General features: G+C 33.9%; 1 protein-coding gene across 13 annotated transcripts in view; it reads right to left on the bottom strand.

Annotated features, from left to right (window-relative positions):
• Positions 1-14,781, bottom strand: part of LOC125674515 (trichohyalin-like) — a 33,567-nt gene extending 18,786 nt beyond the window's left edge. For 9 of the 13 annotated variants that reach the window (XM_048911663.2, XM_048911664.2, XM_048911666.2 and 6 more), the window contains exons 1-5: positions 14,462-14,781; positions 13,285-13,692; positions 10,840-10,994; positions 7,640-7,840; positions 2,045-2,139 (exon numbers count right to left, since the gene is read on the bottom strand). In XM_048911663.2, coding sequence (XP_048767620.2) covers positions 2,045-2,139; positions 7,640-7,840; positions 10,840-10,994; positions 13,285-13,692; positions 14,462-14,539 — 937 coding nt within the window. In that variant the 5' untranslated portion in view covers positions 14,540-14,781. The remainder of the gene's footprint in view (positions 1-2,044; positions 2,140-7,639; positions 7,841-10,839; positions 10,995-13,284; positions 13,693-14,461) is intronic. The other 4 variants (XM_048911669.2, XM_056159869.1, XM_048911672.2 and 1 more) reach the window with 1 other exon arrangement.
• Positions 14,782-15,327: the final 546 nt, after the last annotated feature.

The raw sequence follows: 15,327 nt of genomic DNA, 5'->3' as shown, positions 1-15,327 counted from the left end.
GGAAAAACCACCGTCTTCTATTACGAGCATGTGGTGTATAAAAACCCCAAGGAAAAACCACCGTCTTCTATTACGAGCATGTGGTGTATAAAAACCCCAAGGAAAAACCACAGTCTTCTATTACGAGCATGTGGTGTATAAAAACCCCAAGGAAAAACCACAGTCTTCTATTACGAGCATGTGGTGTATAAAAACCCCAAGGAAAAACCACAGTCTTCTATTACGAGCATGTGGTGTATAAAAACCCCAAGGAAAAACCACAGTCTTGTATTACGAGCATGTGGTGTATAAAAACCCCAAGGAAAAACCACAGTCTTCTATTACGAGCATGTGGTGTATAAAAACCCCAAGGAAAAACCACAGTCTTACGAGCATGTGGTGTATAAAAACCCCAAGGAAAAACCACAGTCTTACGAGCATGTGGTATATAAAAACCCCAAGGAAAAACCACCGTCTTCTATTACGAGCATGTAGTGTATAAAAACCCCAAGGAAAAACCACAGTCTTACGAGCATGTGGTGTATAAAAACCCCAAGGAAAAACCACCGTCTTCTATTACGAGCATGTGGTGTATAAAAACCCCAAGGAAAAACCACCGTCTTCTATTACGAGCGTGTGGTGTATAAAAACCCCAAGGAAAAACCACCGTCTTCTATTACGAGCGTGTGGTGTATAAAAACCCCAAGGAAAAACCACCGTCTTCTATTACGAGCGTGTGGTGTATAAAAACCCCAAGGAAAAACCACAGTCTTCTATTACGAGCGTGTGGTGTATAAAAACCCCAAGGAAAAACCACAGTCTTCTATTACGAGCGTGTGGTGTATAAAAACCCCAAGGAAAAACCACAGTCTTCTATTACGAGCGTGTGGTGTATAAAAACCCCAAGGAAAAACCACCGTCTTCTATTACGAGCGTGTGGTGTATAAAAACCCCAAGGAAAAACCACCGTCTTCTATTACGAGCGTGTGGTGTATAAAAACCCCAAGGAAAAACCACCGTCTTCTATTACGAGCATGTGGTGTATAAAAACCCCAAGGAAAAACCACCGTCTTCTATTACGAGCATGTGGTGTATAAAAACCCCAAGGAAAAACCACCGTCTTCTATTACGAGCATGTGGTGTATAAAAACCCCAAGGAAAAACCACAGTCTTGTATTACGAGCATGTGGTGTATAAAAACCCCAAGGAAAAACCACAGTCTTGTATTACGAGCATGTGGTGTATAAAAACCCCAAGGAAAATCCGCAGTCTTCTATTACGAGCATGTGGTGTATAAAAACCCCAAGGAAAAACCGCAGTCTTCTATTACGAGCATGTGGTGTATAAAAACCCCAAGGAAAAACCACAGTCTTGCAATATAATGTAACCTTTTCTCTGATATTCCTTCTGTATGTAACATCACTTTATCATTCTACTTGGCTATTTAATCTACAGATTGCAAACATTTCAATTCATAAGCAGTCAAAAAAAAAAAAATAACGTTCATATGTAAACAAATGTACAAATGTACAATAAAAAATATCTCCACTTTTTCCACAACACCGGTCAGGCAACAATACATGCTATACAATTCTGCTTTTAAATATACACCATACAAATGCTATTGCATGTACGTGTTATCCTATTTCTCTTCATAAAATGCTTTATCGTATTGGTGTCAAGAAACAAATATTACAAAAAACCGTTACGAGTAGTACATGTATTTAACATTTCCATCTTTCTGTACTCTGTTACTTAAATGAAATGAACTGCAAGTCTTTCTTCTCACATAATATACTACTTAAAGACAGGACGAAAATCTACTTAATTTTAAAGCCTAGCATGGTCAGTTTACCATAGATTTTATTTTTTGACACCAATACGCATACGGTAATATGTGTTGCCTTTGATCTTTCTAAGTAATATTTGCTGCCGGACAATGTGATATTCTACAAGTTTTATATTTTGATTCAAATGAACATTCACGTACCGAAATTTAAAACACATTTAAGATAATTTCTTAAGCTACGTTTTGCACAAATGTCCTCTCTGAAGAGCGAGTTACCTGTGGCAGGCCGACCCATGTAGGTATTATAGGACTTGAGTGAAGCTCTTAGCTTACTGGCGGACAGAATCGAACGAGGAGTGGCAGTTCCAGATCTACAGATAGAAACGAGAACAATCAACATTCCATCAACAGGAAAATGTCTTTTAAAAATTTTTAATTAAAAGGTGCATGCTTAGGATGAGGGGTACGTGTTTACCCTACTCTTGATTTTGTATTCTATAAAAGATTCATGAGATTGATTACTGTTTGTTATCTTCCCTTTTTCATAAATAGCCTTGAAAAAAATAATCCCCGTTATTTCCCAATGAATAAAGAAAATGGAATCCATGAATCTTTGAACATACTTTTCCAATTATTATTTCTATTTGCAACCAAGCGATGCTAACGTAATTTCTGTGTAATATATATATATATATACATGTAAAACTTATACGGTACCAATTTTGATGCACCAGATGCGCATTTCGACAAATAATGTCTCTTCAGTGATGCTCAACCGAAATGTTTGAAATCCGAAATAACAAAGTTTTAAGAGCTATTATAGGGGAAAACAGTGTGCCAAAAAGTGGAGTCAAATTCGTCTAAGTATAAGAGCTATGCGTGAGGGAGATAATCCTTAATTTTGAAATAAATTTCTAAATTTTATCACGGAAATTAAATATACATCCGTATATAAGAACTCCTGATGATGCTAACGTAATTTCTGTGTAATATATATATACCTATAAGAACTCCTGATGATGCTAACGTAATTTCTGTGTAATATATATACCTATAAGAACTCCTGATGATGCTAGTAAAACTGATTGAGATTTAGTTAGTGTTGTGTTTATCTCAATTAGTACTACTTGTGTGAATTCTAGTACTACTTGTGTGAATTCAATATTCAAAACATTTTGAATATCTAATTCTTATTAGTAATTTACAGATGTGGGGTTGTAGAGAAATGGTCGATTTTTGACAAGTTTTGTCCCCCATACCTAAGGCCCTAGGGATGTAGAAGTCCCAAAATTTATCATGAATGCCCCCTAGAGAATTGGAGGGATAGTTATCAGCAGGAAATTAAAATTGGTCAATTAACACATTTAATAATTTTTACTGTTTTGGTCCCATGTTGATACCAAAACCCATGCCCCTGCGATCATAAAATTTACAATTTTGGTGAAGGAATATCTGCTCCTTCTAAATATCCATTCAGTTACAGTTTAGCATCAATAGCATTAAAGAAGATTTTATTTAAATGTTTTACACATAAACACTATGTATGGCAACGTAGGCCCCACCCTGGAGTCAGAGGCCCTCCTGTTCCTTAGGACTAAGTACTTAGTCTTCCTTATATTTGTGGGGCTGCAGACTCCACATCTTGATCCAGGTGGTCAAAAATTATAAGATACACTGTATACTTACACTGTATACTTTCACATTAATTTGACAGAGTTAGCTGGAGTTACTAAGTTTTTGCAAACATGATTAAGATTGTTTTCTACATCCACTTACAACTTTAAATTACTTTTGTGGTTCAGTAACCCCAGAGATATATAATTATTTGAATCACTGCACACGAGGAAGCTTGTGTGTCAGCCTGACATGCAATGCACACTTTCAATTCTTGAGAATATATTTAAAAGTCCCTCTCTCTCTCTCTCTCTCTCTCTCTCTCTCTCTCTCTCTCTCTCTCTCTATATATATAAAGTACAAACAAACAATTATAACACCCAACCTTACGTTTACCCCTAGGATCTAATCGATACATGTGATAATCAATTAATTAATATATAAAGCACTAAATTATCACAACGACTTGTGACCGAGTGGACTTACGCACTGGTTTGACAATCTTGCTAGGCGGTGGGTGCCGTACGTCGCTGGTTCGACCCCGGGCTGGGGCAAAAATTTTCAGTACCTAGTTGTGATTATTTAGTGCTTTATATATATATATATATATATATATATATATATCTGTGTGTGTGTGTGTGTGTGTATATATATAACCCTTACAGTTCTTATGGCCCTGCCAAAATCAGGGAGATTATGGTATGAACACACTTCAATATACACTACAGCGAACGTGAAGATATAAATCTTATATGTCATATCCTTGTGATTCTTATGAAAAAAATTAAAGAGTTCACTTTTTACATCGTTTTCATGGCCCTGCAAACATGACAAAGTCCCCAGGGGTTACATGTATGTTATGAACAATCTTCAATTTATGAATACAATACATGGGAACTGATGCTTGCATATATTACACTGTATAAACTTGATGTATTGTACAAATTCTAAAACAAAATATTCTTGAATGTGTAACATTTTGATCCCCCATAGTGCCCCTCCTCACAATCTCAAGTAATATTTGAACAAGCTTAATCTTCATCACAGAATGACAACCTCTACATTCAAGTTATGAATTTGTTTTGGTCAAGTAGTGTATAAAACGGTTTTAGTGCGAACTCTTACAGAAGAAATCAATTCAACACACACTAAAACATACACGTGTAGATTGCATTTTAAAACTGCATCTAACAATAATGTAAGATGTACTATTATTCCTACCACTTTTTGCATAAATTATATGTATCATGTAATTCATAATTATACATATATTTAAATTGTAGTTCTGAAAGAATTAAAAGAATTCTTTGCACTACACTGCATTCAAAATTTTATCAATAAATACAAATATAGTGGGCTATACATGAACTATATTAAACTGAAAATAATATCAGATACATGTAGACAAAAAAAATATTGTACCAAATAAACCCAACCCTGTAAAATCACTAATATCACAGACAAAATGAAAAACAAACAAGAAAACTAAATCCATTTTATACCTATTTTCAATATCACATTCCAATAATTTCAAGCTGATATTGAATATTAAAAAGTGTCTCATCGAAGATGAATTCAATATGATATGGTTGTCTGCCAAACGAAATAGCTAGCTCCCTAACTGCGAGAACTATGGGCCAACGACCCAATCATAATCTTTCTATTGTAATGTCTGCCAGACAACAGTTACTCAGAACTCAATAAAATAGGTGTGCAAGCATACATTAATAAAATGTCAGTGAAAAAATGTCAAGCTACTAAGTCTATATATATGTACATGAAGACCATTCACTCATCTCCGAAAGTTTAAAGTCTGTAATTTCTTTATGCATGCTATATAAGACTCTTATCTTTTCAATTTAAAGGGTTTTCTTTCTTTGAAAAAAGAAGACAAAACTACAAGCCATGTTTAACAGAAGTGCAATGACCATGTATAATCACAAAGGTTTATTGTCATCTATCAATGACAATGAGGGAAAAAAAGACTTCTAAAGTTGTCGACATGGGTAGTATCAGATATTATCAGGTATTAAAACATTTTAAAGAATAAAGCATCATGACAGTATTAGGCCAAAATAAAATACATGTGTGTTTCCAGTTTCCCATTCCTACCTACCAATTTGCTACTACACTAAATAATTTATTAATGATATACATGAATATAAAAGAAAATCAAAATCCAGAATTTGAATTTTTTTTTCTTTTTATGAAGATTTAAAATAAAATGTTTTAATAAAATCTCAAATTTTAACCTACCTAATTATTTTCGGAGTGAAGTAGGAAAAGCACATGCTGTACAAGGGGAAAATTAAATTGCGGTGGAAATTTTCGCTATATTCGCGGTCTAGACAAATCCGCAAATTAAAGAAACTGAATATTATTTTTCATAACCTTTCTTTAATACACAAGTGATTTGAATCCAAGAATTTATGAACCCGCAAATGTGTCTAAAATGAAAAAAAAACAAAAAAACACGAAAATTACAACCCGTGAAATTATTACCCTTTACAGTATATTTTTTTTTTTTGGCCTTATTAATAAATACTTTGTAAATTATAAACAAGGACTCCATGAGCCACAAGTTGCATTGTATGTGTATAGTATTTTAAAAGTCATTATTGAAAAGTTGTTATAAGGTAGTTATTGATGACTTTATTCTGGTGAATTAAAATAAATTAGTCTGGTAAATAAGAAAAATATTCTGGTAAATTAAAACAAAATCAGTCAAAGATCTTTGAAAATCAAAATAGTATAATCTCCCCTTCAGACTTAGCCCCAACCTTAAACTTAGTGCTTGATCACTACCCAAATAAATCTCAGAGCAAAATCATTATATGTGCCCAGGAATTGAACTCATGCTCTCTCACTACAGGTAGATCACACACTCTAATACACAGCTATACAACATGTTTTCATAAATTGTGTTTGAAAATGATGAATGATTAAAAAAAAACATAGTGTTTACTACTCTGAAAATTACTGCATTTGAAACCTTTGTTTCGATCAATTACTGCATTTGAAACCTTTGTTTCGATCAATAATATGACCTTTCATGAAAGTAAATTTGGGGTGTAGTCACACTACATGTTGACAGAAGAAAGATGAGATTCATTAAATTCAAGAGATTTCGAGCTCACATTCTGAGGATAAAAGGCATTTAACCATGCATCTATGATTCGATACGCAAGAGCTTGTTCTGCGTATAGTCAGTTTTTAAATTGAGGCAAGCTACTGACAAAGAAGTTGATGGTACAGGGGTTTCAACAGTTTCGATTGAAGTCAGCATTTCGCAAATTATATGGTCATTATAACGATCTAGTTCGTCAATACAACCTATCATTGGGTCAAATGCTGTCTGGCATGTTTCATACCGATTGTTAGGCCGTTCTTGGCACACCGATTTTGACTACGGATAACTCCGTTTACCTGATCAGGATATAGGGCTCACTGCGGGTGTGACCGGTCGACAGGGGATGCTTACTCCTCTTAGGCACCTGATCCTACCCCTGGTGTGTCCAGGGGTCCATGTTTTCCCAACTATCTATTTTGTATTGCTTATAGGAGTTATGAGATTGACCACTGTTCGTTATCTTCGTCTTTCATTAAAGCATATATAGCCTGGTGATGTGTGAGTTCTATGAGACTGCTGAGATGTGATATAGCACACATACCCTGGTGATGTGTGAGTTCTATGAGACTGCTGAGATGTGATATAGCACACATACCCTAGTGATGTTTGAGTTATGTGAGACTGCTGAGATGTGATATAACACACATATCCTGGTGATGTGTGAGTTCTATGAGACTGCTGAGATGTGATATAGCACACATACCCTGGTGATGTGTGAGTTCTATGAGACTGCTGAGATGTGATATAGCACACATACCCTAGTGATGTTTGAGTTATGTGAGACTGCTGAGATGTGATATAACACACATATCCTGGTGATGTGTGAGTTCTATGAGACTGCTGAGATGTGGTATAACACACATACCCTGGTGATGTGTGAGTTCTGAGACTGCTGAGATGTGGTATAACACACATATCCTGGTGATGTGTGAGTTATGTGAGACTGCTGAGATGTGGTATAACACACATATCCTGGTGATGTGTGAGTTCTGAGACTGCTGAGATGTGATATAACACACATATCCTGGTGATGTGTGAGTTCTGAGACTGCTGAGATGTGGTATAACACACATACCCTGGTGATGTGTGAGTTCTGAGACTGCTGAGATGTGGTATAACACACATACCCTGGTGATGTTTGAGGTCTATGAGACTGCTGAGATGCTGGTCTTGTAAACTGGTCCCCGAAATTACTGCGGTTCTCATAAGTTCCCGACTCGGTGTTGTATACAATGGGCCAGCGGTCGTCTTGTAGACCCTGAAGTATTGCACGCAGTTCCATTGCCTCCCGACTCCTCGGAATATTAGTGTCCCCACTCATGCTCGCTCTGCAGAAAAAATTAACCAATCAGCCATGACTGTTTATAAACTTAATTATTTTCATTTGCCAGATCTTCTAAAATCATGGGAATTACAATTTTTCGTCGGTTCAGTTATTTGTAATGATGTTTAGAATTCTGATCAATGTTGTTTTAGTACTGTACACCAATTTTTATTTGCGATGACTTTAATTCGTAATTTAAATGTACCAGTGATGGACTGGTTTTTTGCTGACTAATAGATCAAGATGTCCTAATCCCTGAAAATTACAGAAAATAATATTACATGTAATGTGGCAATTGAAATCAAATAAGTTTATACAATGAAATTTGTATATTTCTCTTTTTGAGGGTTTTTTCCTCCTATAAATCTTGATTATCATTTCTGTAAATGAGCACGCTATTGTTTGAATTCTGGATCATTGAATTTTGTTCATCAATAAATGGAATCTGTTACTAAAAATATTTTTTTCAACAAAATACCACTAAATCATTCTTGAGTCACGTTTAAATGTTGGTTTCAAGGTAACTGCAGTGGTAAGTGCTCTGCACTTTTAAGTCTCAGCAAACAAACAGACCTTACCATACAAATAAATAGCATTTATTTAAGAAGTATTGCCACTAGAATATCTGATTAAACAAACAAGAATGCTCATAATTTCTTGATTATAAACATAATATACAATATTTCCTATCAAACATATTTCAAACAATTTTGTAACTGAAATAAATATTGAAAGCAAGAGTTATTTCCCTTAGAAAAGCAATCTCTCTCTCTCTCTCTCTCTCTCTCTGACATAATTAAATCATGCATTTTAATATTTGTTTCAGAAACACCAAATTCAAATCAGTGTCCAGAAACTTTTAAAACTTTCTTCTCTTCGTTTGTGTGTGTGATACACTGTGTACATGTATTATTACAATCGAACTTACAACAATTATCTTCTCAAAGAAACGTTCATTGAGTACATCTCTACTTTTCTAATCTTAAAGACCTTAAAGATATGAGGTCTTCAAATATGTGCAAGATATCTACCCAACTACCTAAAGACAGGGAAAACATGAGACTTATCGATCAATATTAATCCATTAAAGGCAATCCGTGATATTCAAAATCAGTCAAAACTGGGCTTCAGTCAATATGCTTTCTTTACTGTGACAGGTATTTTGTTTGCGCAGACGATATGCTCAGGCATTGAAGGGTGCCTTTCTAATACCACTGAGTTTTGTGTCGATCTAAACCATTTTTCACAGAATTAATTGGAAGAGGGAAATGAAACGAAAAATAAAAAAAACCTTTTATGGCTTCCCAATGGATTTAAATGGTCATGAGTGTTTGGTGAAAACATGGAAACTCAGTATCATGTGTTTGAAAACTAATAAATCAATGCCTTGTAAAGTGTTTTTCAAATATACAAGTACATGAAATTCATTCTCTATCTGGAATGGGGTACTTCGGGAATTTCAATTCAGCAAGAGTATTTCACTGCTGGATTGAAAGCCTTTTGTTGCTTGTAAAAATAAGTGCCCACATTACTAAACATTTTACATAGGGTATAAAATTTATGACCACAAATAACAAAGTTTGCAAAGATCAGTGGCCATTTAAAGGCAATTATTGATTAGCAGTGACACATAAGGCAATATATGATTTCTGAACACCGATTACTCCTGATTATGTGAGTGATCTTGATCGCATTAAGCTTAATGCTGACTTCATTGTCTTGGGGAAGGGGAAAAAATTATGCATACAGTTTTCCATACAAAGCATATTCTAATATTAGTAAATGGTTTAAAAATAAGTCGAATTACTTCAAGGGCTCAATTTTTTTTTTCCACATGATCAATTAAGTCTTAATAATGAGTTAAGTGTGAATAAGATATGTCAATGTGCACTGAATGAATCTAAAGTTGTCAATTTCAAACTTGTTTTACACCATAAACAATTATCGTCATTGTGAAGTTAAAATTCTAACTTTGTGACATTCATTTCTGAACATAAACACAAATGCAAAATGAAATTATCTAAAACCATATTCACTTTAATCTTGAATTAATGTTTTCATATTTATCATTCACTTAAAGCCAAGTCTCTCAGCCTTGTGGTTTTTGATTGCCTATACAATTAAAGTTAGAACCCAGAATCAGTAATCCCAAACTTCTGGCTTAAGGAATTTTGGACCCCCGTACTATTCATTTTCATAAACACTTCACCAGGAAAGATTCCTCTGCATTCTATCACATGTACTTATACATTTTTGAAGAAAATAACATTTTCTAGTGGAAAAGGGAATTTCATCTGCACCATATACTCTAACTGAACAGATTTTAGATACATTGTCCACAGGATAGATCTAAATTATGTTTATAGCATCCATCTTTTGTTATCAGGGTAAGAGCAGTATCAACATGCACATAACTTGCACTCCTTCTACAAATGTAAGTTCCCATACAAGGAAAAACTCCTATCCAGTATATCATTCTTACAAACCTATCTATCTATCTTGAAGTAACTTGTGGTTCAATGTTGATGAAATAAGCAGCATGACACTCAGAAAAGTTGATATTTTGAGAGGATCGGACTATATCTTTAATACACATAAGAAATTCATTTTAACAATTAAGTTAACATATTTCAGTTCAGCTGAAATTGGTTGTAAAGTTGAACGCTAAGGAGTCATAAGAGCAAACCATCGGATGGTCTTTAAACAATGGTGTTTATTTCTTCAAATTATTAAATGGGTGGGTGGGTGGGGTAGGGGTGGTGGTGGGCTTACTTTTGTCATGCAACTGCAAAATTTAATATTTACAAGTTTGAATTTTGCTGAAATTAACTAAATTAAACAATAAGTGTAACAGATATAAATAGCTGTATAGACCACTAGCCTATGTACCATTAGTGCAAAGGGTATATTTGGGCTTGAAATACAAACTTAATTAATTAGAACAAGATCGTCTAGTACCTGATCAAGCCTTTACACTGGATTAACATATATATATCAGCTTACCTAGCTCTGAATTTGAGATCCCTGAGATAGGAGTGGAGATCGCTGCCAGGCTGGGATCTCGTATCAAGCTCTCTTTGGTTTTCAGCTTTGCGTAAGATTTTCATGAACAATTTGTGTTTCTCATCCGAGATGCTTGTATTTTCTTTATCATATTCCTGCAACATAATATAGACACCATTAATGGAAATCAATCTTATGCATTTCTATGTATTTGTAACTTTTACAATTGGATTGTCAAGTTACTGCATGTAATTCAAACAAAGATCTTTTCATTGCAAAATTTTTAACACTATAATCATGAAATTAAAAAGCAACAAAAATAAAATGTATTTCTGCCTATTATCAGTTTGTTAATCTACATCAATCAGTTACATAATTATGGTTTTATTATATACATATGAGGACTACTACACATAATATACATGCTACATGTTACTTAAATTCAACTGGAGGAGAGGTGATTTTCATGGATTGCTAAGATTTTTCTGTTTCATTGGGATGCAATGTCTTCAGAATGATTTCCCTGCATTGAAATATTATACAAATAATTGTGTGTTTTGTTGTACTAGCTGGATTAAAATTAAATTTCTTATGGACGTATAACCAAAGAATCCATTAATAAAAATTGAAATTTGATGACTTCAATGTGTATTATGTGTGGGATAATACAATACATTTACAATTATCATCATGATCATACATTTAGCATCATATTCCATTTATATAATATTTTTGGATTAAAGTCAGTTGAAACAATCAAATGTATACAAAGTTTATTACTGCAATCAGAAGACATAGCATGATCTACTTCATCGCAAAACACCAATTAACATTCTCTAATTATAAAAATACAAAATTAATATACACTTGATGTTCAGAAGTTTAAGCAAACATATTGACCAGTTAACAAACATAACCAATGCAATAATATTTGCCTTTTCATCATTGTTCATTGTAAAAATAATAAAACTTGAGATTTTATTTAGTTACTGCTGCCTGACAACCCATTCAAAACGTTCAATAACATCTCATTTTTGCTACCTACGATTTTTATTTACTTTTAAAGGTGCTAATGGTTTTTCAAGCATGTCATCAATCCCTCAAATATTGATACTGTTGGTTATGTACATTACAAAATCTAATTTCACCCACAAGGAAAATCATTCCGTTTCCTTCAAGGGATTAATTACCATTTCCCTGATGAATCAATGCTTATATGCATGCAGAGACGAAAGTATTGATTCCAATGAAAACATTCAAAAGTGCTTCAATACCAATCCGCACTACAAATCTTACAAAATACATCTTTTAACACAATTGAACCCGACAATGCATGCAATTACTGCACTGAACTAAGGAACAGACTAAAATTAATAATTGTTCATCATCTCAAGTCATCAAATGAAGTCTTACTGATGATAATGTCAAAAATATGATAACTTTTCAGATTGCTCTGGATCGATTCATAAATTTTCAGTGCTTCGAATTAGCCATTCAATTTAAGTTCAAAGAGTGAGGCCATAAAATTAAAACTTAGAGATCTGACTTGGACTTCTTGAAAACATCTCAAACTTAAGTTGAAGTTTTCTTTTACTTTAGCAGTCAAAATTTGAGTAAAATCTCAGACTTAAATTCAAGTTTGGATGCAAGTTCATTTCGAGAAATCCAGGCCTGCAAATATAACATTTCCATAGAAGTTTGCCAGCCTTGCTCCTTAACCATCATAGATACTTATCCTTAGATTGTTAAAATCACAAAAATTTTGAATCATAATCAAAATCTAATGTTGACTTGAATTTCATTGACCTATAAAACATCAAGATTTTGCGGATTAGATTTGTCTGAAGTCTATTATCAGTTTATCACCAGACCCGTGCTGATGAACCATTCTAAGAATTGATAATACATAGAGAGAACTTGTATCCTGAACACACTGGCACTCCATACATCTAGCTACCCTTGATACCTATGATAAACATATGACCTCTCTCAAACATATCAAGGGTGTACCCACACGTTCGGATCGCTGCTGATCCTACATGAAAGGAAACGAAATAATCAATGCTTAGTTAGGGCTTTTAACTAACTTTTTTCTTTAGATTGTAGTAGATAGGGCTATATGGACCATGGATATCGCTCTGGATAGTCCAGTAGTTAGAGCACCTGACTAGTAAATAGTAATGCAGGGGTCCCGGGTTCGATTCCCAGTCCAGCCACAGATTTTCTCCTCTCATATATATATTACAAGACTAGTATTCAATCTGAAGCTCTACATGTACTCAGTACAAATGGCTAGTGCTCACAGAAGATTTTTGTATATAGTGTCAAGACTGACTATGATGATGGACTGAAATACAACTAAAACATTTATATACTAAATCATTGATATCCTCATCCTAAATAAGTATACCAATACCCCGGTAGTTAACTTAAAATTTTGTTTACCTCTTCATCTCCATATTGCAAGATAGACATTGCTAGTCGATCTAAAGACCCCATCTGTAAAGTAGAATCCAACAGCTTCTTAACTCGGTGCATTTTCACTTTCTTTGGATTTCCATTGGCCTCATCAAGCTCTTGTTCTTCTTTAGGGGCTGTGAATAACATCAGGGCCCCCTTTTTGGTGAGGTAAGTTTTAGGGAGATCATATTTGTTGGTCTGATCAACAGAAGTAATCTCCCTTGGCAGTCTGTTGTGGGTGGTCTCTCTCTGAAGTTTCTCCGAGCGGCTGATGGGTGTAGCAGGAGGTGCTATGTTGCTTTTGAATGAAAGAGAGGTAGAACATCTCGACATGTGACCAATAGTCACACCATGCCTGTGAATCTCTCGTTCATTTATCTGCGGCAACTTCTCCTGTAACAAGTTTTAAACTCTTGTCAAATATGAATGATTATGAATTATATTAATCAATCTGAAATGAAAATAATTTAATCCAATCACCTTTCAACAAATAATCAGTCTATAACTGATTTACAAATATATATTATAAACAAGATATTGACTATATATATACAATATGATGCATCATAGGACAATTAATTTTTTATGTGTTCTATATACAGTTGACTATCAAGCTCTAACATTATTTTGTACGATAATATGCAGTATATCACTGGTTTTATTCAATATATTAGCATTTAATGCAGAATTTGTTTCAATACATATACACTTCAGTTGATATATAGTCATTTAATATCTAAAATTTCTCAATAATAAATTAAATTGAATTACATTAACAGCAATTAAGTATAATGCTTTCACTATAGATACCAATCAACAGAAAAAGAAAAATACTAAAATGATTTGCTTTGATTTCCATTGTTTCTAGTGAAATATTAAAACTGTAAAGTTATTTAAAATCATAAATTAAATTATAGTAGTAAATCTATGACTGGTCAGTTACATCTGCCTTTTTACTGGATACCATGAGCTTATTCCACTTATTTACATCACATTCTAATGTATCAAATTCAACTGATTTCAATGATTTTAGATCTAATATCATATGTGTCACATTTCTTTAGAATTCAATACCATGTTGTTACTATCTATTCATTCTGCTGATATTATATGAATATAAAATATCTTTCTTTCTTCTTTTTTCCAGAAAAAAAAATCCTACCTCTGTAGCATGGTCACTATAAGGGTCATAATGAGCCCCATCCCAGGAACCATATCCCCGTGTCAGCGGACTCAGCATAATTGTCACTCAGAAATCACTGTACTGAACGCATTATGATCATTTTTTGCTGTTTTCCCCCTAACTTTTATATCCTTTGGGGTTGTGATTTACACAATCACGGCAGCTGTTTAAGTGATCATATTTTTTTTTAAACGGTCACAAACTTTATAACTTAACGTCAAAGTAATCGATTATTGATCGTTGGGACTTCTGAAGTGTGTAAAGTCTCTTCCATTTATTTACCGCTGACAGGGAAACAAATATGGACGATTCCAATATTGTAGATGAGACAGCACGATAAACGTATATGTCAATACATCTTTAATGCTACAATTTATATTTCAAAAAATGTTTATCCAATGACCTTCAAGAATTCAATGTATTGGGAAGAATTCAAAATATGTAACGAATGAAGTAGTTTTCAAGATGGTAATAGTATGCAAAATATCCCCTTATCTACATTTCCATTAGACTCGTCTACTTTCACTTCTTGGACATGCGCAGTTAGTCGCACCTCTTCTTCCGGCACTTCCGTTTACAACACGATTCGTCAACATGGTACAATTTTCTATATATCTGCATAAAGTTTGCAATAATTACTGGCTTGTTTGTAATGTTCAGTTTTGTGATCCGTAATTGCTTTGTATTTTATCTATCTTCATATATTTGTGATGCTGTTAGCTTATCTTTGATAACAAAAATATGCAACGATAGCCACGTAAGCATTCTACCACTCGCATTTAATCCGAGATTCCTCTTACTTTTACCTCTGCGTTTATATTGTGACATGTGCGGGAGATCACAAT

This window comes from Ostrea edulis, chromosome 3, assembly GCF_947568905.1.
Source record: "Ostrea edulis chromosome 3, xbOstEdul1.1, whole genome shotgun sequence".
NCBI lineage: Eukaryota > Metazoa > Mollusca > Bivalvia > Ostreida > Ostreidae > Ostrea > Ostrea edulis.
The sequence above is the reverse complement of the archived record's forward strand: the minus strand, read 5'-3'. Positions and strand labels throughout refer to the sequence as shown.